The following is a 25,024-nucleotide window of genomic DNA, read 5'->3' on the forward strand; positions in this document are numbered from 1 at the left end:
TCTCCAGAAATTATGCGTTCTCTCGATCAGGCACGAAGGCCAATATAAAAACAAAAAGAAAAGCAAAGATATTTTTTGTCTAGACCCCAAAGCAGCAACGAAAATAAAAAGGGGGGGCTGACCAGCTAGCTCTGCGAAAAAGCCCATATATGTACCTCTCTTCTCTTTCTCCGTTTTATCACCTCCCTCCCTCTCTCCCCCCGGAACCCAACCCTTGTTTTTTTTTTTTTTTTCAGTCGCATATGAGTGAAGTGAGGCTCGAAATCCGGGCACCTCTGGTTTCAGGGGGCGGAGAGAAAGAAAAGAAAGTTACGTCTCTAAGGGTGGGTAGAAGCATCTCGACTGAGCCGAATGCTGCAATTACCCGGAAGTTTTTCATGATAGCTATTACTCCAGCAAAACCGTGAAACCGTGCCGAGGGTATCAATGCGCTGAAGTCATTTCTGTTCGCTTGCTCCACTGTGAGTCTGCACAAATATTGCAGAGCTGCTGGCAAAGTGCTCGCAAATGATAAAACGAAAAGAAAAAGCCCGACCTAAAGTGACAAGGTGGACCGAGTGTGAAGTCATCTAACCCGCTGGGGCACGCACTCCCTGAAAACACCAGTTAGGTATAGGAACACTACGAGAAAGCGTGGTAACTTACGAAAAGGAAGGCCAAATCCTGGATAGTCAGCTTCGAGAGGGACTTCCCGGCTTCCTCATCCAAAGCCTGTGTGATCAGGTGCTCCTTCTTCTGCTGGAGAGCCATGATGCGATCTTCGACCGTATGGTGCTGGTCTTCAGATCCCATCTTTTTCACCAAAATGCGGCTCACCGTGACAGGCCGTGTCTGCCCGAGGCGGTGAGCACGGCCAATGGCCTGATACTCAACGTAAGGATTCCAGAAGGGATCCAGGATGATGACTTGCGAGGCAGCATTAAGGTTCAGACCAGCATTGCCAGCCTTGAGTGAAACGAGCATGACGTTGCAGGAAGGCGAATCGATGAACCTGTTCACGGAGTCGTTACGCAGGTCGACAGACATGCTCCCATCAAGACGGCAGTACTCAATCTCCTCTCGAGCCAAAGGCACTTCGACAATATCAAGCAGGCTGGTGAACTGAGAGAAGACGAGCGTCTTCTCAGTGGGGTCGTTGGTCTGGATGCTGCGCAGCAGTCCCATTGTGCGGTCCACCTTAGCGCTGGTGACCCAGTCCTTGCACAGCCGGTTGAAGTAGCGACGTTTGGCAGCAATGTTCCTGTGAGCCTCCCTGCGAAGCTGTGCAAGTGTCTTTTTCTGCTTGGGCGGCCGGTCCGCTCTTCTTTCCTTTCCCTTCGACTTCTTGGGCTTCTGCTTCGAGGGATCCGAGCCAGAACCCTCGACTTCATCGTCTGGCACAATAAATCCATCGAGATCATCCTCTTCATCCGCATCACTCTCTGAATCGCTGCTGGCGTACGCTTCCTCCTTGGCGAACGGTCCATCTTCGTCTTCGGGGGCGTCTGGCATGTGAACCTTCTTGAAGGAGTTGTAATCGGTGATCCTCTTAGGGTCTAGCTTCCCACGGCAGTTGGGACACTTATAACCTTCCTCGCCCCGCGAAGAATCGGAAGTGATCCGTGCAAAGCACTCACTGCAGGCGTTGTGGCCGCAAGGGAGGAAAATGGCTGGGTTTTCAACGCCATCGAGGCAAATCGGGCAGCTGAACGCGCCCTCCTCCGCCTTTATACGTGCAACAACATCCTCACCTAGCTGCATGGCAAAGTCGAGTAGCTCCTCATCGGTGAGACCTGCTGCCGGCTCGGCGAAGTCCTTAAGAAGGTGAGGATGACAGCATGCCTGGCGGAGACGAAGCAGCAAGACCAAAATGTGCGAGTACGACTTGCCAACAGTACCTGCTTTGAGATACTTGTTGAACTTGAGCTGTGTCTTGCTTTCGAGTGCCCTGTAAAACTCGTCTTGATCCTCGTCGAAGACAACGTGTTCCATAGTGATGGTCTTCGGGGGCAGCTCGAAAATGACTTTACCGTCTATCTTGGACTCTTGGGTGCGACGAAGAAGAATGGCCTTCAGCAAAGCCTGGAGCTTGCGCATGCCATCCTCTCTTATCGACTTGCTTCCCTTCTCAAGTGAAGTTTTGATATCAGCCCTGAAGTTGCCCCATTCGCAGTAGGGTTGAATCCGAAGGAACCTGACAAGCCCGTACAGTTCGTCGGTCCTGTTCATCATCGGCGTGCCAGTCATGCACAGTCGATGAATAGCCTTCAACTCGCAACAAGCCTTTGAAGTCTTCGTTTCCTTGTTCCTAATGTTGTGAGCTTCGTCGAGGATGATTCTGTACCATAGTGAATCTGCTCCCAGCAGCGGGTAGTCCGTATTCTTCGGCCTTGGTGGAGCCCCCTCAAGTTCATCAGCATCGCGAGCCTCGAATTCCCTGATCTTTTCCTTCTTGGTAAACTCCGACGCCACCGTTCCGTAAGACGTAAGGATAATGTCAAACGCCCGAAGATCTCTAAAGGACTTCTTCTTCGATCCATGGTATGTCATGACAGACAAAGCATGACTGCCACCCTTGACCTTCGTCTTGATTTCCCGTTCCCACTGCCGCATCAAAGCAACGGGTGCGATGACAAGGGTTGTCTTCCTCATAGGATCTTCGGCAGGCCTTGAAACAATCAAGGACAAAGCCTGGACAGTCTTGCCGAGGCCCATCTCATCAGCAAGGACACTGCCCTTGTTAGATCCTTCCTCCATTTTCTTCATCCAGGCGACTCCCAGTTTTTGGTGTTCCATCAGTTGGACAGCCATGCCTTCGGGAGTCGCAAGACGACGCTCAGGGGGGACATCCTCATCCGGGCGAATATTGCCTAGCAGTTGTTTCACAGCCTCGCCGGTCGCTCGCTGGCTGTATTGCCCATATCCACCGTAGCGGTCGAGCCACTCCCGTTGACGATCGAGCATGGTGTCGGGGATCGCATGATTAGGGTAAAAGACGGGCATTTGGCCCATTACATCGCCACCTATCGAGTTAGTGAACGGATTGGGACCCATAATGCCACCTTGGAAAATAGCAGCAGTCGAAGGACCGCCCCGCTGACGGTCTCCATGTGCCGCAGGATTCTCAACAATCTGAAAAAAGTCCTCGTACTCGTCAATCGACAGCGGGTTGTCTACGGTGCCCTGCAAGGAGTTGTAGATGGACTGTCCACCCATCATCCGAGAGGCTCCTGTGCCATATGCCTGCCGCGAAGGAGTGAAGCGACTGGCATGTTGATTGTGTCTCGGTGTGAACATCGGGGTTGTAAGGTGATTGCGGCTTGGGTATGCCGCCATCTCCTGGATGTCTGGATCGGAATCAGAGTCGCAAAGATCAATGATCTCAATCCCTTCGCTAGTGTTTTGAGAGCGACCGAACCCAGCCTCGGTCGAATTTGACGATGGCAAGCGATGTAGTGGTCTTGGTCTTGAAATGGGCGTTCGCAAAGGACTGTTTCTAGGGTATTCGGATTTGATGGATTGAGAGGGCACAGAGTGTGGCAATGCGACCCCATTCACAGAAGGAAATCGTTGAGGTGTTTGTCTGGGGACCTGAGCGTTCATAGACTGAGAGGAGACAGAACGCTGAAATGGCGATGGCGCACCATTATGGTGTGAAACGCGCAAAGGCACTTGAAATGGGCTGTTCGAAGATGCAGAAGGCGTGCTGCTTTGGAGGGTAGGTAGAGTCTGGTGAAAATTGGCCGACGCCGATTGTTGAGGTGGCTGGGACTGCATCTGGTCCTGCGCGGGCCAGTCCCACGCATAGAGGTTCCCAGCGCCGTAGGAAGCCTGCTGTGACCCCAGATCCTGTTGAACCTCACTTTGTCTCGGCGGTTCCAGCATTTGGTTGAGTGAGCTGTGTGCGTACCTCACCCCACCAGCTTGAGACTGAGCCTGCGAGGGCCAGGCCTCGTAAAGCTCCGGATATGAGTCGTTCGAGCTGGAGGTACCCGGGGTGGTGGCAGCAGGACTAGGTGTGGTTCGACTCGACTTGTTCGCATGATCGGCAGCCAAGGCATCGTCAAAAGCCCTCGGGCGCTTGCGGGCGCTTGAAGTGAAGAAGTTGGAAGATTCGCCAGGGTGTTGGTAGGCGCCATGAGACTGGAAGGGCGCAGTCTGGACAGACTGGTAGCTGTCGTTTGCAGATGAAGGGCCAGCTGTGCTTCCTTGAGGGGCCCCGAGGAGTGCCTGCAGATACGTGATGGTTTGCTCTCTGTCGGCCCTGTCTTGCTCGAAGCTTTCCGAGTGAGGGTCGAGCGTGTCGATGAGGATCTGCATGAAGGTTATATCGTCCTGGATCTCTTGCGCCGAAGCGCCGGGGCCCAGGCTGCTCAGAATCATGATGGAAGCATGCGGAAAGCGGCCGGGGCTGTGGCGAGAAATGGTCTTGAGCGGAGTGCCCAGGCACGGTGGAGGAGACGACGGTGGGGTGCGGGCGACGAGGGCGGCGTCCAGGACGGTCCCTTGACCACGGAACAGGAAGGAAGGAAAGGCGCGGCGGTGGTCTGGCGGTGCGCGCAGGCCTAGGGTGACGCGCTTCGGGCTGGCGCGGTCCAGCGCTCGCACGCGTTGGCGAGAGCGGCGGCGGCGCGAACGAGCGATCTGAACAGGGCGTTCTGGGGGCGGGGGAAGCCGCAAAGAGCGTGATGGTTCAGCGGGACGGCGGCGAGGCTGCGGATGTTGCGATGCGGCTCAAGGGCCAAAAAGCGAGCAGCGAGCAGCGTGCAGCTGACGGCGACGGGCGACCAATGACGCACACGCGCTGCTCAAGCTAAACGCGTGTCGAAGCACCGCCGTGGCGAGGGCTTGCGGGCAGAGAATCAGCCAGCGCTCTTAAGTAGACGGCCTCCACGGGCCAGCATAAGGCTGGCTTGCCTCTGGGGCGCACAGCATGCCGCTGCTCAATGCAAATGCAGCGTCCGGTGAGACCGTCTGGGGACCAGTCGCGCTGCCCCCCAACGCCCGTCTGGCACAAAGCCCGCAGAGCCCGCAGAGCCCGCAGCCCGACGCCGCGCCCGCGCTGAGCCTCGCATACCGCGACGAGGCCGGCGCCAGCCCTGCGGCCCGCCCCAGCTTCTCCAGGCTGCCGTGGGGTCAAGTTTCCCCAGCCGGCCGTTGGGCCAAGACCGCCCTCAGCTCCCCGATGCCCGCACCCGCGCGCGCAACGAATCACTTCAGCGCGCGCCGCTCAGCTGCCCCGTCGCGCGGTCGTGCCGTCACATGCTAATCAACTCGCTGCTCAGGCCTCCCTGGTTGGCACCCGCCCTAGCCACTCTCCGGCGAGGCCGCAGCAAACATGATGGAGAGCTCGCCACAGTTGCAGTCCACCACCATGAGCCATTTGCACCGTATCACTAAACCAGCAGAGAATGACGATCATCAGCTACTCGATATTTCAAATCATCCAGCTGCCCGGCCCGGCGGCACCCTGCTCGCCTCTGCCCGACCGGGGCCAGAGCAACAAAAGAAATCCGAACCGGACTGGTATACCGCCGCGCTATACGAACCGTCCTTCTCTCGCGTGGTGCACGGCGCCGCCCGTCGCCGCCCGTCGCACCAACCTGCCTTGGGCGTAACGGTCGTGTCTAACGCAAGGCGCAAGCCATCGAGATGAGAAGGACAATCAAGGACCAAGACTGTGCAGCAACCAAACACGGCGATCGCAGGAAACTCATGCCAAAGTAGAAAACAGTTGTGCCTTTCGCCTCCCAAAAAGACTCCGCCGGAATCGGCCCTCCCCCAAGCCTGCCTTCCCATCTTTTTCCCTTCGCCGCCGCCGCAACTACCGTGGTGCCTTGGGCCCTTGACAATGCGCGCCCTCCCCCGCCGGGCTCTGTGTTCTCCACACTCCACGTCACGCGCGCCACCCTGGCCAGCACCGCGCCTGCAGTCCCGGCCGGACAGGCGTGCCCCAATAAGCACAGAATCCAAACTTGAAGCCAACAAAACGCAGAGCAGAACATTGGATGCCCGAGTACCAGGAGAGGACGTGCCTTCGTGTCCCACTCTCCAACCCCAGCCACCAAAAGAAAAATTGCAAGAAACCGTCCGCTCCGATTGCATTTGTTGCTGAACGCCAAGTACAAGACAAAATGAAATCCCCCGATAAGTCTGTTGTGCCATGACGCGCAAGAGCAAGAAAAGACAAGGGTCGAGCAACGTAGGTACACGAGAAATATAGATGGTATACGCTCGTTGGACGTGGGACATGTCGGGCCGAATGGTTTGCGCTTCTTCCTTTCTTTCTTGCCCGTGGCGGCTTACTTACTGGGCGACAGCCGCAGCGGCGCGACGAAACTCACGTTTCGCTCCGGGCACCGTGGCGCATCATGACTATCGATTGTCGCCTAAGAAGTCAAGTCAGCGTAACTGATTTGACTTTCGTATTCTCACAAGTGAGACGGAGAGGTCATCAGCTACTGTGTGATCTTAGGAGAAGCTGGCGTCTTGTTAGCGACAAGCTCGCCACCTATCTAGCGTCGACGGTTTGCTCACTCTATCCACGTGATCGGACTGATCGGCAGCCAGTAGCTTCGGACTCTCTTTGCCCGCTGCACCCGTTTCCGTGTAGCCGCGGTTATCCAATTGCGGCCGGCGTGGCGTACCTCTGGGTGTGCCCTGCTGCGCCCCGTCCTTCTGTTTCTCTTTATCATTGTCACCACCATATCCATCCTTCTCATTCTGCGAAAGCGCCATCCGTTGCCTGTCCTGTTCAAGCAATGCTCCCCCGAGGGTTGCACAGCGGAGGATCGTCTGAATGAGCTGGTTCTGTTTGAGCGGTTTCGAGAGGTAGTCCTACAAGTCGTCAGCTCTGGCGAGGCATCGGTATTCACAACGGCAATTACTCACGTCCATCTGCGCCTGCAGGCACTTCTCTCTATCACCAACCATGGCGTGCGCGGTAAGCGCAATAACAGGGGTAGGCGTGAGATGGTGCTCGCGCTCGTACTCTCTGATCTTGGCCGTAGCCTCAAAGCCTCCCATCACCGGCATCTGCACATCCATCAACACAATGTCGTACTTGGTCTTCTTGATCTGTTCAAACGCTTCCAAGCCGTTGTTAGCAACGGTGACGATGTGATGGTACTTCTGCAGGATCTTGACGGCCAACCGCTGGTTGACAGCGTTGTCTTCTGCGAGAAGAATGTTGAAGGACTTTGACTGGTTCGAGATGAGAGGTGCAGCGCGACCGTCGAGTGCTGGGATCAATGCATTGCCCAAGTCAATGGGAAGGCAAGGTGTGGTAATGAAGCTCGAAATGCCATCCTCCAAAGCCGACTTCAAGCTGATGGCGACGCGGGGCGTAACCATGACCAGCGGAATATACTTGAACCTTTCCTCGCCGCGAAGCTTCCGCGCAGTCAAGTTGCAGTCAACAATGACGCAGTCGTACGCATGCTTGCCTGGGCTTGGGATTTCCGACAGAGGGGTGTTTTCATCCGTATGAATGACATGCGGACGAAGATCGAGGGCCTTGAGATGGTTGACGATTTCTTCGCCGTATCCGGTCTTCCCCTGATCAATGAAAAGCACCGTATGCTTGCTGTACGGCGAGAGCTGAGGCTGGATGGCGCTGATGTCGGGGTTTCCGAGCCTCACCTTGCAGGTGAAGTAGAAAGTGCTGCCGCAGCCAAACTCCGATTCAACCCACATCCTACCGCCCATGAGAGTGACAAGCCGCTTGGAAATAGATAGACCAAGACCCGTACCGCCGAATTTTCTTGTTGTAGAGCCGTCGGCCTGCTGGAATGTGTCGAAAATCAAGTTGAGCTTGTCGCCGTGGATACCTATGCCCGTGTCGGAAACAGCAAACTTGAAGATGTACTGGTCGGGTTTGCAGTCGGTTTGGGGTGCCATGGAGATGGCAACCTTCACCTCGCCATGTTCCGTGAACTTGATTGCGTTGCCGACAAGGTTGAGAATGATCTGTCTGAGCCTGAAAGAGTCACCGATGACATAGTCAGGGACGGAGCTGTCGACCTGATACGCGAGGTTGAGTCTTCTTTCGTTGGCTCTAGACGAGAGCGACTTGAGAGCGTTGAAGATGGTACCACGCAGAGAGAACGGAATTTCTTCCATGACCATGCGATTCGCTTCGATCTTGGAAATATCCAGAATGTCGTCAATGATGGTGAGAAGCTGACCGGCAAGGTTGTGAACGATTGTGAGCATCTCACGCTGTGAGTGCGTAAGATCGGTGTCGAGCGTTAACTGCGTCATGCCGATAATGCCGTTCATTGGCGTTCGGATCTCGTGCGACATATTCGCCAAGAATTCGGACTTGGTCTTGTTGGCTAATTCTGCAGCTTCCCTTGCTGCAGTGTTCCTCTGGATACTTTCCCTCAAGCTTGAAACCATCTTGTTGATCTTCCGTTTGAGTTCGTCCATTTCACCGGCGGCTTCAACAGTGATTTGGGTGAACTTTCCATCTGTGGCCGCCTGCGTGATGTCTCCGAAGGCTCTCACTTGCGACGTCAAGTTCTGAGCCATGGTGTTGACGTCTGCTGTGATTTCCTTCCAGCGCCCGGTGATGCCCTCGACCTCGGCTTGACCGCCCATCTTGCCGTCGACTCCGACATCCCTTGCGACGCGCTTGACCGCAAGAGACCACTCGTCCAGTCTGGCGACCATGTCGTTGATGGTGTCCTTGAGCAAACGAATCTCTCCTTCAGCATCGACGTGCACGCGACGTGTCAAGTCTCCGCGAGAAAGTGCGCTTGTGACATCCGAAATACTTCGCACCTGGAGTGTCAAATTCTGCGCCATCGTGTTGACATTGTCGGTCAAATCCTTCCATTTGCCCTCAACATTCTCCACTTCGGCTTGACCTCCAAGTTTTCCTTCGGTTCCGACTTCTCTGGCAACCTTGCTGACCTGGTATGCAAAATCGTTCAAACGGTCCACCATGGTGTTGATGGTAATCTTCAATGCTAAAATCTCTCCTCTGACTTCTGCTTTGATCTTTTTGCTGAGATCACCTCGAGCGACCGCGGTTGTGACTTCTGCAATCTCTCTGACTTGTGTCGTAAGATTATCGGCCATACCGTTGACGTTTTCTGTCAGGTCTTTCCAGGTACCCTCAACACCATGCACTCTGGCCTGTCCACCGAGACGGCCTTCTGTACCGACCTCTCTGGCAATTTTGGTGACCTCGTGTGCAAACTGCTGCAGTTGGTCGACCATGGAGTTGATCGTGTTCTTGAGTTCCGCAATCTCGCCCTTGCACTCGGCCGAAACCTTGCGCGTGAGATTACCTTGCGCGACGGCCGTAGTGACTTGGGCTATGTCGCGCACTTGTGTCGTGAGATTTAAGGCCATGGCATTGACGTTGATCGTGAGGTCATTCCACATGCCCTGGACGCCTTCTATTCTTGCTTGTCCGCCGAGAATGCCTTCTACACCGACATCGCGAGCGACCCTTGTAACTTCTGATGCGAAAGAACGGAGTTGGTCCACCATGGTATTGATCGTTTCCTGGAGTTGCAAGATCTCTCCCCTCGCAGGACGTTCGATTTTGCGACTGAGATCACCATGGGCGACAGCTGTTGTGACGACTGCGATTTCTCGCACCTGTTCCGTGAGATTGCGTGCCATGTCGTTGACTGGGCATGATTAGCAGGTGTTCTATTTGTGAGAGAGAGAGAGAAATCAAAGCCTACCGCTGTTGGTCAACTCGGCCCAAATACCGTCGACGCCGGTCAGGACAGCCTGGCCACCGAGGCGGCCCTCAGTGCCGACCTCCTTGGCCAAGTTGGTGACCTGACTGGCGAAATCCTGAAGCTGGTCCACCATGGTGTTGATGGTTCGCTTGAAAGTCGTAATTTCGGGGTCCATCTCCTTAGCGTGAATCAAAACCTTTTTACTGAGATCACCGTGTGCGACAGCCGTGACAATGCTACCAATTTCCCGTAGAGCCTTCTGGAAGGCCAGATTTGCCTGTTGATGTTTCTGCAGCTCTCGCTTGAGAGCACCAATGTCTTCGATGCCATGGCCAAAGGCCTTGTCCTGGTCCCGGAGCTGCCGGGTAACCTCGGCGCTGAGGCTGTCTATGTGTTCCCGCTGGCTCTGGATCTGCTCGGCCTGCTTGTTCAAGTGGTCGCGCAGGTAGGCAAGCTGATCCTCGGTCAGCTGCGCCGCGGGCACCGCCCGTTCGCCGGGCGTCTCCTTCTCCTTCAGCCAGTTTGTAACCCATGAGGCCTGCCTGTCTCGGCCGGCGATCGCGCGGCTCTGGGGCGTCTGCAGCTGGTGGTTTTCGCCGGGGAAGGGAGAGTGCAGGTTGGGCTCGCCGGGGGTGATGGGAAAGGTGTTGTTGTCGACCGTCCGGGCTTTCGCCTCGAGGTACTGGACGCGCGACGACAGGGCGGCGAGCTCACGCTCGAGCGCCTGCTTCATCTCGGTGTCAGGGCCCGGCAGCGTCAAGGAAGCGGCCTTCTCGCCGTTGGCCGCAACCTGGCCGGGGAAGGACCTGTCAACCTGGGGATCATGCTGCTTCGCGAGGTTCGACAGGATAGCGACGAGCGCTGAGGCGGTCTCGTCGTGAGACATCGTTGTGACGCACGTCTACAGCGTGGTTCTCGCACCGTGCATTGGGCCAAAAAGTCGCTGTGAAGTGTGGGTGCTGGTCCGCGGACTTGGGGAGGGTGAGGCTGCTCGTACGACGGCGGGGAGCGCGGGCTTGGGGACAGATGGGACGGGTGGCAAGGCGGTGCAGGAGGACACCGCAGGAGGGAGGCGGAAGAGGAAGCGGGAGAAGCAAAACAGCCCTGGCCCAGGGTTGAAGGACTCTGCAACGGCGCAGCGCACGAAAAAAGGAGCGTGGTGGAGAGGCAGTCGCAATGCAGAACGCTCCGTCTGCACTTGATGGGCGCTGGGCTGCCCAGAGCCTATCTTAGCGAATGGAGCGCCCCGGCCGACAGGGGGCTAGCGACAAAGGTTCAACGCCGCCGCGCTGGCTTGGGCCAATTTCTGACGTAGTGAGCACGCCGCCCAGCGACACGGGGACGTGCGCGGGGCGCGGGCGGGCGTGCTGGCGGACAGCGACAAAGGGAAGCGTGGCTAGGCGGCGGACGCGTGCCAGGAAGGCCCTCGACAAGCGCGCCTCGTGGCCGACTGTCCCGGGGCCCGCGATCTGAGGGGCTTGCTCGCGCGGGCGCGAAAGCGGGCGCCAGGACGGGTGAGGGATGTTGCTGCGCTCCAGTGGCGCGCCGGCGCTGCAGGCCGTACGGACTACAGGGCTGGTAGTTAAGTGGAAACAACCCTCCGCGATGCCCGAGCCCCTTTCTGCTCTGTATGTAGAGTCGCAGTCGCGCAGCACCCATCGTCGATACCGCAGCCGCCTGTGTGACGCCGCCCGGCTGAAGGCCGCCCGGCTGAGCGTCGCCCAGGTCAGAGCAGCTCACGGGCACAGGCACCGAGGGCGGGCACCCAAGGGCGGCCAATGACTCGGCGCGGGCGGGCATGGGAATACGAGCACGCGGCGAGGCGGCACTGATTCGCTGGCGGGCCCCGAGCGTTGCGCGTGCGCGTGCGCGCGCTCGACGCTCGCTCGCGTCGCCGCCGCCGCGGAGGACGCACGAGACGCACGAGACGCAGCCAAGGTGCGGTGTTCGCGACGACGTGCTGTGCTGCTCCACCTCGCGCTCGGTATTGTAGACACGAGTCTGCACTGCTCGTTTCAGGCGCGGGCGCGCAACTTAAGCTCGCCGATCGCAGCACCCGACGGGTTAGCTCTCAGTATCGCTGCCTTTGCAACAGGGTTTCAGGGTCCTGCGCCCGCCCGCTAATAATGCTGGCTGGCGTCGCCTCGCAGGTCGGGCGCGGAAGCCACACGTGCGCGGCCGGGCTCAATTTCTACCTCAGCACGACATGCCCACACGACGGTGAAGAGATCTACCTGCCAATCTCACCGCACCCAGTCTCAACCGCGAGCGAAGATCAAATCCCACCACAATCTCGGCCCGAATCGGCGTCTGACCCTGCGTCCTAAAGCTGCGCCGGCTGCGCCTGCACACGTCTGTGGGGTGGCGCGGGTGGGTTCTAAATCCAGGGAAAATTCGACAGCCGGCACCACCCGCTGGATAGCCGCCTGGCGTGGGTCGCGAGTGCGGCGCTGCAACGTTGCCGTGAGCGCGCCGCCGGAGCCCGGCGCGGTGCTCGGAAATAAACAGTCTCTCGACGTCGCCCCGGGCAGCCTTGGTGGCCAGGATAATTCTCGGTGTCGCCCTCTGTGATTACTGAAAAAGATCGATCCGGGGAGCTAGGGCCACGAGCACGTAGATCCGGCAGGTGACCTCCGGGACAGGCCCTCTAGGTTGCAGCCGTACGGTAGCGCCGCCACGACCGGTCGCCAGTCGCCACGCCTCGCGCGCCATGTGAAAACGGTGAGCCCGCCGGTGAGCGTGGGATCTGGGAGCCGCCAATCTGCCGTGAGAAGTCGCCCACTCCGTGTCCCTGCTGCCTGCCAAACGCGCCAGCTGCCCACCGCCCGTTGCAAGGGAGTCAGGTGGGGGCACAGGGCCCTCTGCCGGCCATGCGGATTGGCGGATTGAGGAATGATCACTCCAGCACTCCAGCACTAGGCCACCGCCGAGGCAGCCAAATGCTTGATCAACAGGCAGCCCGTGGCCTTGCCACGAAAGGTCTCGGAAGTGCGATTGGAAAACCGTGAGCGGTTCTTTACTTAGTATTTCCGGTCGGATCACGACCGCAGCTCCCATTGGAGCGTATATTAGCTATAGTACGCGGGGTATAGATGCTTCTTCCTTCTCGGACGCGCCTTCGCTCGCAACGCCGGCGACTGGGACCGAGCCCCATCGCCACAAGAGTCTCATCTCTTCATTTCCTCACCTTCTTGGCGTGCTTCACCAGATTCTCAATGACCCCTTCGAACGCCTCTTTGTCGCCAATGGCACTTTCCTTGCGCTTGGTCCAGTAGTCCAACACCTCGTTCGCCCGTCTCTGCAGTCCTTGGAGCGTCCTCACATGCGCTTCGAGCTCCCCCGCCGTGAAATTCTGGAGCGCCGCATCCGTAGTGGAGCAGAGCATGGTGACGGCCGTGATATCGAACTCCGGCGGAGGAGGCGGTCCACGCCTTTTCCGCTCCGTTTTCGATGAAGACGAGTTGACCGACGTTGACGAGTCGTTATCCTCTTTCTTTAACCGGGCCACAGTCCCATTTGTGCGGTCATCGGAAGAGACGCGCGGAGAGCGGTCCCCGGGAATGTTGACCGAGGGGAGCACCAATTTCTTTTGCTTACTGGCAGGGAGAATTTCATCGAGGTCGACTGGCACCCCCAAAGAAACAAGAAACAGCCGCCTGATGCGCGAGCGGACCCAGTTCGGAGGTTGAAGCGGCGGCGGGGCTACTAATTGAGCCCATAGAGACAAGCTTCTTTCTGACAGTAGGGAAGGGTTGACCTCTTGCTCTATGGTCGGGCGGTCGACAAAGGATGACTCGAATACCTTGTCCACGAAGGGCTGGCTGGCACTCACAATATCGGCCAAGCTGTCGAGGTCGTCGAAGCTGGGGATTGGCTGGTGCAACATAGGCGTCAGCGGTTTGTTGCATGTTCTCATCGGCTCGCAGACGTCTCGATTTAAAAGCACAATCTTGAATAAATTCTCGTTACTTACAAGTGAAGGTAAGGGGTCGGATACAGGAGGCAGAGGGGCAGGCTCTTCAAAAGCATTGGCGGTTTCATCTTCCGCGTTCTGGAAGCCATCATCGAAATCACCAAAATCGTCTCCGAAGTCCTCCTCCCCGCCCTCTTCAAAGTCGTCAAAGTCATCGCCGAATTCATGATTGTCATCCGCAGCTGTTGTTTCCTGATCCGGATCCGAAACTTGCGACGTTCCCATATCCTCCTCCTGTTTGTCGTCGTTGGCGGGGGCGGGGGCGGCGAGAGTTTCGTCTACTTGGTCCGATCTATCAGAGGCAGTTGGCGATCCTTGTCCCGTCAATGGTTCGTTGACGAAACCAGAAAACAGAACTCTGGTTAGCTTACCTTTGGGTGGTTCCGGAGCCTTGAGCACAACGTCAGGGACAGCGTCGGCCTGGTGGCTTGCATATGCAGCAGTCCCGGGAACTTCGCCATAGCTCGGCGTATCATCGACCTTTTCAACGACCGTCTTAGGGATGGGGGTGCCACCGGGGGACAGCGGAGTGGTAGGGCGGTCCGAAACGCTCAGCCTTGACGTGCTTCTGCTGCGACCGCCCTCCGGGACAATCTCCACTTCATCCGGCACTGCGTCCTGCGTCCTCATGTTGTATGCCGATGTACCCGGCACTTCTCCATAGCTAGGCTCATCATCGATCTTTTCCACGCGGGTCACAGGGACAGGTGAGGCTACGGAGGATCGGTCTGCGCTTGACTTGTTGCCCTCTGAGGCGTCAGAGAAATGGTCATCTCCGTCTGAAGACTCTACCAGGCATATTAGTCGGCGGAAAACGAGAAGGCAGAGAGGGGTGCACGGGATGGGGGAGGTGCATGAGCCGAGGGGTCGAATGAACCAGGCTGCGTGAAAGAAGCCGGAGGCAGGGCGGCGAAATAGAAGCATGCGGTCCACCACCGCAGCCACAGTGAATCCATTGCCCAACTGCGCAGAGCAGAAAGCGCGGTACGCCGACGGCTGTTGCGAGGAGCTCGTGGAAAGGGCGGGAACTTACCCAGCTCATGTGCACCGGGGTCCTGCAGCTCCACACTCTTCCTTGGAGGTTCCAGCTCCGACATGATGAGAAGACGTAGGACGTGTCGCAGGGAGCCGTCTGGACCAACGAGGCTCGTTGGATTTGAAGAGGGAATAGAAATGAGGCTTGAGGAGTTGGATGGCCGACGTATGTGTACTGATCAGCCCGGCAGCGATAGTTTGGGGTAGTGATCGCCCGCCCGCCGGTGTGGATTAAGTCTCGATCCGTGCAGGGGCTGTTGCCAGCTCTAGCCCGACCAAAACACGCTCAGCGGAAGCTGCATCGAGCAGCACCTCAAGCGCCAGCGCCCGCCCAATTCCACCACACTCGCCCGCCGCGCGCCTTCCTCTCGCGCACCCACCGCGTCGCCGCTCGTCGCCCGAGCATTCGCCGCTTCGCGCCCTGCTCCGCGTGCTGTCGTCGCGTCGAATCCGCGAGCGCGCATTTCTCTCCACCACCTCGCTCTACCAGCCATCCAACCCAACATGTCCAACGACGCTTCCAAGGGCGCATCGGGCTTTAGCTTCGGCGGCGCCGGCGGAGGATCCATCTTCGGAGCAGCGAACACCAACACGTCCGGTAGCAGCGTGTTTGGCAGCAGCACTGGAAACAAGCCTGGTGCCGGCGGCGCCAGCCTCTTTGGCGCGAGCACCGGCCAGAGTTCATCCACTACACCTGGTGCCTCAGGATCCAGTTTGTTCGGCGGTGGCGGCACCCCGGCTTCGACTGGCGCGTCGCAGCCGGGCCTCTTTGGTGGAGCTGCCGCTGGTAGTGGTAGCGGCAGTGGCAGCGGTCTTTTCGGCGGCGGCGCAGGCAGCTCGCCATTCAAGACTGGCACCACCACACCTGGAGCTGCCCCTGCAACCACACCCGCAAAGCCCGCGTTTCCCTCTTTCGCAGGTTCAACCACTCCAGCTGGCCCGCCTCCCGCAAGCTCTACCGGCGGGTTTTCTTTCGGTAATCAGGCCTCTGCGCAGCCGGCTGCCAGCCCTTTCCCGCTCGGTGGAGGCAGCAATGCCGCCAGTAAGCCTGCAAGCAACTTGTTTGGAGGTCTTGGAGGCTCGTCGAGCAGTGCTCCTCAATCCACTCCAGCTACCGCTGCGCCCAGTGCCTCGACCCCGACGCAGAACCAATCCGGCGGAAACTTGTTCAGCAACATGGGAGGATCTACAGGCAACAAACCCGCCTTCAGTATTGGTGGCGCTACGCCCTCTACTCAGCCGGCACAGCCTCAAGATGCGGCCAAACCGGCAGGCTCTGGTTTGTTCAATCTAGGTTCCTCAACCGGAAATAAGCCTTCCTCGCCCTTCACCCTCGGTGGGGCTTCTTCGGGTCAGTCTTCTTCTGGAAATGCTGCAGCACCTTCTCCATTCGCCCTAGGCAGTGGTGGTTCACAGCCTGCGAGCTCAAAACCTGCAACAACGGCTGCTTCGACCGCATCCGACAAGCCAAGTCTTTTCAGCCCTGGTGCTACCGCGCCCGCAACTGGTGGTCTTTTCGGCGGCGGCGCCAAGGACAGCAACAAAGAAACGTCTTCCACTGGCACGGCCCCACCCCAGACTCCTGCTACCTCCGGTAGTGGGTTCAGTCTGTTCAACAAGCCTACTGAGACACCCGCTTCCACGGGCGCTACCCTGGCAACACCGGCTGCAACGACTCCTGCAGCATCAAGCGCATTCAAACTGGGTGGCACTGCGCCAGCCCAGGGCTCTAGCACTTCCCAAGCATCGAATACAGCGACTGCCGCTCCCGCTTTCAGCCTGGGTTCTACCACAGGCCAAAGTTCCAGTACCTCTACTGCGCAGCCCGCAACAACGGCTATCTCTGGGATTGCCTCCACCCCGGCTCCTGCTGCGGCAGGTAATGGCAGCCTAGGTGCATCTACCATTGGACAGCCGCCTAATGCTCAATCTCGTCTGAAGAACAAGTCTATGGACGAGATCATCACACGCTGGGCGACTGACCTGTCGAAGTACCAGAAGAGCTTCCAGAGCCAGGCGAAGCAAGTTGCGGAATGGGACCGAATGCTCGTGGAGAACAGCGATAAGATTTCCAAGCTCTACAGCAAGACTTTCCAGGCGCGAAAGGATACCGAGGAAGTAGAGCGGCAGCTGACAGCTGTTGAGAGTGACCAGGCTGAGTTGTCCAGGTGGCTGGACAACTATGAGAGGGAAGTTGATGATTTGATGGACAAGATGGTTGGCGGTCAAGACGGCCTTCAGGGACCAGACCAGGAGAGAGAGAGAACGTAAGTTTAACTTTGACCGCCCTTTCGCCACACAGTTGTGCGCAGGCAGGCTTGAGGATGGCTGTCATGGCCGGAGATGTCTAGAATTTCTCGTGTGAAGGGCATTGAACCTTCCTTTTCGCATCGTCTCAACGTTGGCAATGGGCTATTCTTGAGTATGTTTGCTGACACTATAGCAGGTACAAGCTTGCGGAGAAACTCTCTGATCGTCTGAACGATTTGAACAAGGATTTGTCCGATATGATCGAGGAGATCAACAGCGTCTCGGCGACTCTCAGCAAGACGGATAAGCCTGATGATCCGGTAAGCGGAAGATATCTTGGCCCACAATTGATGGTATGCTGATGCAGCTGCAAATAGCTCTCTCAGGTTGTCCGCGTCCTCAACAACCATCTCTCACAGCTCCAGGCGATCGATTCGGGTGCTGCGGAGCTTCACGAAAAGGTCACCAAGGCGCAGAAAGAGGCTCAGAGTTACCGCGTCAATGGCCAGGCCGTCCTCGGTAACGACGCTGCGGACGACTTCTATCGTTCGTTCATGGGGCGCCGCTGAAGGATGAAAAACAGACTGACGTCTCAAACGTTGGACGGGATGCGATGGGTTCTCGTAGCGAGGGGACGACTTTTGACTCATGAAAGCCCCTGTCTACGGGCAAGGGTTGCTGGCGTTCATGGGACACGGATTCTAACGGCACGAAGCTTCTGTTCACACTTGGCACCAGTAAGCAAAATGGACGATGGGTACGAACCAGATGGAAGTAGGATTGTAGGATAAAAGGAAATGACTAGACAGGTCACGCTATCGGAGGGAAACGGTGTAGTGCAAATCTTGCTGCCCTTGATAGAATGGGCAACAAAGGGAGTCGTCCAGAGTTCTCGCTTTGTTCCGAGCACCAACAGGAAGCGAGGGAGGGCTCCGATGATGGGGATTGAGAGCAAAGATAGTCAAACGCAGCTGGTGCATGTACACAGTAGACCTCACTGGAAACTGGCCCGGCGTCGAGTCAGCCACGTGCATGCATGCATACGCATCCATGAGCCACGCGTCACAGGCTGCTGGCATTGCCCGTCTGCTCGACTACCCTCAGTCGAAGGCACTCTGTGCTATTCTCAGTAGCCTCCCCATGCTGGCCACGTTGGCCGCCATCACGGCGAGGGCGACAAGGAAGGCAGAGAGCGGGCATTGCACGCGCGAGACGACAAGTTTCCAGCACCCAACGTGGCCAGGGTCGAGACGGCGCAGGGCGCATCACGAGAAGCCGGAAGCGGTTTTTGCCAGGGTACGCGTAGCTCCCTTGACGATAAGCTTCGACTGGCTCATGCGCATTGTTTGCGCGCAGGCATGCGTTTGCCATACATCCCGACGTCGGCTACCAAAACTTTCCGCTTCGATGCAAGCAAATGCCGCGGCAACAAAAGTCCCGCACTGCCCTTTCTTTTCCAAGGGGAGGGAGTGAGGTCGCAGTCGGCACGGCCGCCCCGTCATCCCCCCGGCGGGCCGGCCCCACCACTTTTGCTCCCCGTCACCCGCGCCAAAATAATGCGCTTCCGCCGGCCCTGATCAAGCACGTCCCCGACGATCACGAATGAGTCGTCCTTTTTTTTTTCTTTCCTGGCGTCGCCGAACCGCTGTTGCCTGGGCTGGGCGTTCCTTGGACACGGCCTTGACCGATTCCGTTGCGCTGCGTTGTCGCCAGAAGTCGGGCATGAAGACGAAGGCGGGGCAACTTCGTGAACCCTAGACAAAAGTCAAAAAACGAGCCGAGGAAAAGCAAATAAGAGATAAAAAAGAAAAAGCCGAAAGAAAGACGCGGCTCAGCTATCTGGCACGCTCGCGCACGCACGCGCGCACACACACACACGGTCGTCGTGCTCCGCCAACCGCGCTTCCCCGGGCGCTTCCACAGACAGCGGCCGGGCGGGGTGGGTTTCGGGCGGGGCAAAAGATTTCCACGGGGGAAAAGCAAGAAACGACGACGAAGGAGAACGAGAGCCACCATGCGGAACCCGAGCAAAGACGAATGTGCGGTCCGGAATACGGGATGGTGAGCTGGTGAGCTGATGGTTGCCGAGGATCAATTGATCCTATTTTTCTATTTACGGATATCACGACATTCTCGGTGTTTTGTCCGCACTGTTCATGGAGACCAAAGGAAACAAAAATTGCGGCTCCGCTGCCCGCTCTCTTGTGTGTCGGCGGTTGACTTTTACTGTTGCCTCTTCTAGTGTGAAAGGCGGAAGGAACGCTTGGTTTGATGTTGAGCGGGTTTTGAAGGGGAAGAATCTCCGTGGATGGGTTTCGTTTGTACACGTACCTTGTTGGAGGTGGAGCGCAGGGTACTCAAAGTCTGGGGGAGAGCAAGCAAGGAGCTTGGGTTACCAAAGTACGATTGAACTAGGGTAATAAATGGAGAGCGTGTGAAGAAGAAAAGAGGAGTTCCGTTCAATGCCCGAAAACAGGGCAGCGAACCGCTCTGCTGCCTAGGTGGGTGGATGCTGGGGACCGGGGGCCTATCGCTGTTCTTTTCTCATGGGGCGCCGCATGCGCTGGAGAAAATGGCATCCCCATCTCCACATGTTCCGTCCCTTCTTTTCGACTGCTTCCATGCACCGCCGATGCGGCGAGATGGGCAACTCCCTCCATGGGCCATCCCGGCTCGATGGCTTGCGCCGGCTGCGGACGCGGGCCGCAGCGCGATGGAGACTATGGAGGCCACGTTCTCCGTCGCGCGATGCAGAGTGGAGAATGGCGGTTTCAGACTTGGACCTCACCTCATCTACGGATAACGATGCCACCGGTCAAGCAAAAAGGGCGGGACACCGGTGTGTTTGTGCTAAGAGGCGGCGCGTGGGACGTTTGTTCTGTGCACGTGACGATGGCGCTTAGATGCTCCGAGGATTGCGTGCTGGGCCGGAATACTACTACGTACTGAGTACCCAGGAGGACAGACGCTCTGGGCGAATTGGCTCATCAGATGCCGTGCCTTCGCGAAGCAGCCGCATTGATACAAGGCGGCAGACCAACGGTGCTGCAGGCTGGCGAGCGTGGATCAGGATGTGCATGTGGGATAGAGGGGCCAGCAAAGATCTGCCCAGAAAAGCTTCGGCATCTCCACCGCCTGATTTTCGATGTCGGTCATTGTGATACACGGTTGGGCCGGAGTGCATGATGGTGCGAGGTGCTGGATTAGGCGCGAAGCTGAGGTTGCTGCTGTAGGCCGGGTCAAACCGTGCTGCACCTCCCAATGGGGAAGCCCACCGTCGCCGTCGACCCAATGAGAGCCGTGTTGCAGCCCGTCATGGGTTTCAGTCAGCCGTCGTACAATGGCCGGTCACGATGCGCAGTGCCGGCAGCATCTCCGACCGAGGCGACGGCATGCGAGATAGTCGAGCGGGTGGTTGGTGCAGTTGCATAACGGATCCTGCGGGCGCGGTTGCAGCGATAGGCCGGGAGGCGACGCGTTGGTCGGCACGTGAGCGGGAGGGATGGGGGCAGAGCTGGGGGCATGCAGCATGCACGCCCGGCCAAGCAGCGCTCAGCAGCGCGCGGTTGGCGCTCGAAATCAAGCGTGACACGGCGCTCGGGACCGACAGCATTGGGCAGAGGCTCTCACGCTCTCTGCGCGCAGCAGCCGCAAGAGACCCTGCGTCATCTCACCACCGTCTCCGCGCCGTTCGCCAGTGCCACTGTGCCACCCACCACCACAGCCGCGATCGGCACGCCCGCCGTTTGCTGCACTCTGACAGCACAGCGACGCGGAGCGACGCAGTGCCCCGCGCATCCTGCGACCGACGACAGAAAGACAAGAGGCCATGCCGGGCTGTGCCAAACTGCCACCTGCCAATCGCCCGCGCCCTCTGCGCCGCCCTCGAAGCCTCCGGCGAATCTTCTTCAGCGCCCAGCGACCGGGTCGCACCAGCCCGCGTCGGTCCTTCTGCTCGCAGCTCCGCCAGCTCAGCCAGCCACCCTCGCCGGTCCTCGCCCACCCTCGCCCTACGTAACTGCGCAGCTGCTCACATCGCACAAACCTACGCACCACGACGGCCGCGAATCTGCCTTCCGTTGATCGACGGCCGGTGCTGACCGTCAGTGATCTACGCCGCCCACGGCATGACTTGTTGTGCGCTCTGTCGACCTGTGAACCAGCTGGCAGCGGGCACTAGCCGGCTCCGCTTTTTCCCCTCCTGCCGGGCGCCACGCAGCATACCACGCCAACACGAAGCGGAGTCCCGCTCGTCAGCTGCTCGTCCGTCACCTTCTCACCTCAACCACCAGCCGCCCGCGTGCCCACTCTCACCAACCGTGCCCACTTGCCCTTACCTCCATTTCGCCTCCACCCTGACTTCCAACAGCTAGCGCCGCTGTGTCTTCGGTGCGAGGGCGGCACCGGCATGCGTGGCGTCGCCTTGCGTGTCCGTCGGAGAGAGAAGGCGCTGCCATTCTCGCCGCCACCGCGCCGCCGCCTCGCCGTGCTAATGCCACACTCTCAATGCCCGTCCTCTTTTCCGTGCCTCTGTCGCCGCCGCCGCCATGCCGCCGCTTTGTCGGACGCCCTTGGCCGAAACGGAATCCGCCAGCAGCGCCAGTCCGGTTCGCTTAGAACTGCTGCACAGCCGTCGGCGTCGAAGCTCCTGTCCGCACCAAAAGAGGCCACGGAGACGTCGAGAGCGGTTCCGTGTGGCCAACTGCCCGGCCCGTGTAGCAATAGGTACCAAGCGAGCCGTCGACGCAGCCCCCTTGTGTCCGTCCCGCCGCAGCGCCAGGGCGCCTTTTGACCGGTTGTGATCGGCAATGATTCCTTGATTGGCGCAACGCGGCAGACAGGCGCTGCAAAGCAGCAGCTGCGATGACGGGCGTGCGGGCCAAACCTGGCTGACGACAACACGGCGCTGTTGATGAGACAGCCAAGCACGCAGAGCCGTTGTTACCGGTCGACTTTTGTCTCTCTGCCCGCTCGTTCCACCTCGCTGCCTCGAAGCCCTGTTCCCTCGACGTGATTGGCTGCCGCTTGCCGCATTGATCTTGACCAGGAAAACCGCCGACGGTGATCCCCAACAACCTGCATTGATCGTCAGCGCCTGTCCCAGTGACTACCTAGTGCTGGACAAAGCAAAGACGCTGTTCCCAATCTGTCTCCACAGCACTGCTTGGACAGCCAGTCAGCAATCTGCCATGAGCGTCCCTGGCTTTGCGCGCCTGTGGTAGTGCTGGGGAGGTCGGCGGCACGATGATGTCGAGCAAAGGGTTTTAAGTGCGTGGATTTGTACGTTATGCGTCCGCCTTTGCTGCTTTCGTGGTTCGCCGGGCGTGGGTGTGGGCAGCAATCTTTGTTCCTCGACCAACTGCGAGCTAGCACTGAAACAGATACCCTTGATCGATGAAACACATACGCATCATGATCTTCATGGCGTTTACTGCATCCGCCCCGACCCTCTCCCACCTCCAGTCCAGTTCCGCCTAACGCATCCTGTGTCGCAACGCCGTCGTCCACTAGCTACTTAGCTCTGTACATCATCAAACACATCCGGGCGAGGAAGGGAACGGGCTCGCTGGTCCTGTCAGCAGCCATCACCGATCCATGCTTCCATGTCGCTTCCATGCCCCGTGCCCCCATCCATGACCTATCCGCCGTGCCGACCGGCGAGTCAGCCGCCTCGGGAAGACCATGATTATAACCGGGGCTGCAAAACGTCAGGATGTGTTCTTCGATTCATTCTAGCGTCATCGAGGAATCCCGTTTTATCCATTCAACGGACCAAGTCACGCGCGCGCTCTCCTCCCTATTTTTTTTTATTTTGTCATTATTGCCATTTGAACCCCCCATCCTTACCGAATTCTCCGAGGCCTTCGGGGGGAAACCTAGCAAACAAGCACATCCATTGCCTCAATCGAAGACAAGGATCCTAATAGCGGGTGGGGGCCTGACACTGACAAAGAATTTGTTTTGTCGACGCGTGAAAAAGCTTCGGTGAAATTTTTGGTCTCGTGCGTAGATCATGCCTCAGCTTTTTCTTTTAGTTTATTTTTTTTCCGCCCTTCGGCCGTCGGCCTCCTGGCGGGGGGGGGTTTTTTTTTTGGGTGACGTTGTGTGTATGTGTGTGTAAGTCCAGGTGTGACTGGCCAGTCAGAGTTTGTGATGGCAGACAAATTAATTAGGCAAGCAAAGCATGCACGGTGTTGGGCGAGGGGAGGAGGCCGTTTGAGAGGCATTGTACGTGCGCGCGTGTGAAATGTTGCGCTTGGGATTGCGGAGATGGGGCCTGGCTAGCTCCATTGGCTGATGTCAACCACTCCGCAACCAGGGAACAACAAGATGCAGACGTCAAACGTGCACGGGAGAGAAAACTAAAATGGACGTCTCAACACTTGCCCGTCACCGTGCCCCGGGTCAAATTGCGCCGCGGTGGCGCGCGCGCTCGCTGCTGACTTGCCTGCAGCGTCATATGCGGGCAATCAGGCGGGAAGGAGCGAGTCTAAGTTTGAAGACGAAAAGAACGCCTAACGAACGAACGAACGAACGGGCGAACGAGCGAACGGGAAAAGCTGGAGCGGATGATGCGAATGTGACAACGAGCACAATGCGTATGTATGTTGCATTGTTGCTGTGGCACGACAGCACGGCAGCGCGGCGCCCGTTGAGACGCATCCGCTTCGCCATCCTGCTGCATCCCCCCGCAAAGAAGAAAGGACTAGTCAATGGTGATGATGACGATCGTCTGTCTCAGGCCGACACAAGCAGGCGTAGATCCGATGGCGTGCCCAAACAGGTGAATGGGCGATCCGAGTAGAAGGCGGTGCGGCCACACTCACAGCCAGCTTTGAGGTAATTTGATTGCATCGATCAGCTGAAAAAGACACCGATGGCAAGTCGAGGGAAAAAAGAAGGCGGACCAGTTAATGCAGGGGTGGGCGAAGAAGTGCCACCGTATGTCCGTCTTGTGTGGGTAAGAGAACACCCGATGTCATCTCACGGCAGCCTGCACGTACAGTTACTCAGACACCAGGAAAAACGTGACCCGTGCACATGAGCAGCCGCGGGAGTGACCACCGGTGTGGAGACGCTTTACGTTATCTTGCGAGCACTCTCTCCCTTCCAGAAAGCCCCGTAGACGCGTCGAGAGCAGCGCATGCGGATTCAAATCCATCACCCTGAGGCGTGCATCGCCCTTGATAGAATACAATTCTCGAGCCCTAAATTTTCTTTTCATTCGACAACCGCCTAAACAAAAGGAAACGGGTATAATCCTAAGTTACTCTAATAGCCGTACGCCGCTCGTCCGAGGGCTGATGCCTAGGCAATGCACAAAGCCAAATATATCGCTCGGAGCCAGCCGTGTCCCGTGGGACGGCATGCTGTTCTGGCGCGGCTCATGCTCTTTTTCATCTCTCCAGCAATGAGCGTTTCCGTATGTTGCTCCCGCCACGTGGGGCAGTTTGCGGCCGTATCGTGTAACGCCAGCTGTCTTCGACTATCCCCCCATTCCCGTGCATTCAGCCATCCTCTTTAACCTGATCTGTTAGAGCGTAAACAATGATGACTGCTCCTCCTTCCAAGCCTCCCTTTGGTGATGATGAAACCCCAAGAACGCGAAAAAAACCAAAGCAGATCCGTAACCCCAAAAGCCGCTCAGTAACAAATCCGACATAGCGATAGCTATGATGCAAAACCAAAAGCAGAGAAGAATACAGTGAAAGGAACCCCGGAATGAAGACTAGACAGCAAACGCCGATGATGATGATGATGATGATGATGATGATGATGATGATGATGGTGCTCCTCGTGCCCTAGAGTATCCCTATGAAGTGCTCCGTCACCGCGTCGGTACTGGACGATGGAGGCCGATGGCGGAGGTCGACCAAGATGAGGTCGTAAAGGGTAGTGGTGCAATTGATGTCTGTACAGCGAGCGGAGCGAAGATTGCAGATGTGCGGTGTGGTGAGATTTTGATGCCGAAAAGTGAGTCCAACCAAATAGATGTGCGTGCACCAATTTGAACGCCAACAAGCCTCTCGCTATGCACGCTTCGTAAACGCGACAGACTGGGAAGAAATATGCCGCCGTGGCAAGT

At 57.8% G+C, this 25,024-nt stretch overlaps 4 protein-coding genes across 4 annotated transcripts; 1 reads left to right on the plus strand and 3 right to left on the minus strand.

Moving 5' to 3' along the window:
* Positions 1-569: 569 nt before the first annotated feature.
* On the minus strand, positions 570-4,362 carry BKCO1_1500067 (swi snf family dna-dependent atpase; the record flags this gene model as incomplete). Its single annotated transcript, XM_020271327.1, has 2 exons — positions 570-593; positions 646-4,362. 2 exons carry the CDS (start codon positions 4,360-4,362, stop codon positions 570-572), a joined length of 3,741 nt encoding a protein of 1,246 aa, XP_020132015.1.
* Positions 4,363-6,433: 2,071 nt separating this feature from the next.
* Positions 6,434-10,566, minus strand: BKCO1_1500068 (two-component histidine kinase; the record flags this gene model as incomplete). The annotated part of the gene is made up of 4 exons (XM_020271328.1): positions 6,434-6,460; positions 6,517-6,816; positions 6,871-9,623; positions 9,681-10,566. The coding sequence occupies 4 exons, from the start codon at positions 10,564-10,566 to the stop codon at positions 6,434-6,436; spliced, it is 3,966 nt and encodes a 1,321-aa protein (XP_020132020.1).
* Positions 10,567-12,855: 2,289 nt separating this feature from the next.
* On the minus strand, positions 12,856-14,750 carry BKCO1_1500069 (uncharacterized protein; the record flags this gene model as incomplete). The annotated part of the gene is made up of 3 exons (XM_020271329.1): positions 12,856-13,554; positions 13,654-14,441; positions 14,687-14,750. The coding sequence occupies 3 exons, from the start codon at positions 14,748-14,750 to the stop codon at positions 12,856-12,858; spliced, it is 1,551 nt and encodes a 516-aa protein (XP_020132019.1).
* A 442-nt stretch (positions 14,751-15,192) lies between these two features.
* BKCO1_1500070 (nucleoporin nsp1) lies at positions 15,193-17,507 on the plus strand (the record flags this gene model as incomplete). Its single annotated transcript, XM_020271331.1, has 3 exons — positions 15,193-16,955; positions 17,135-17,258; positions 17,316-17,507. 3 exons carry the CDS (start codon positions 15,193-15,195, stop codon positions 17,505-17,507), a joined length of 2,079 nt encoding a protein of 692 aa, XP_020132096.1.
* Between the last annotated feature and the right edge of the window lie 7,517 nt (positions 17,508-25,024).

The sequence above is a fragment of the Diplodia corticola genome (assembly GCF_001883845.1).
Source record: "Diplodia corticola strain CBS 112549 chromosome Unknown scaffold15, whole genome shotgun sequence".
NCBI classification, from domain to species: domain Eukaryota; kingdom Fungi; phylum Ascomycota; class Dothideomycetes; order Botryosphaeriales; family Botryosphaeriaceae; genus Diplodia; species Diplodia corticola.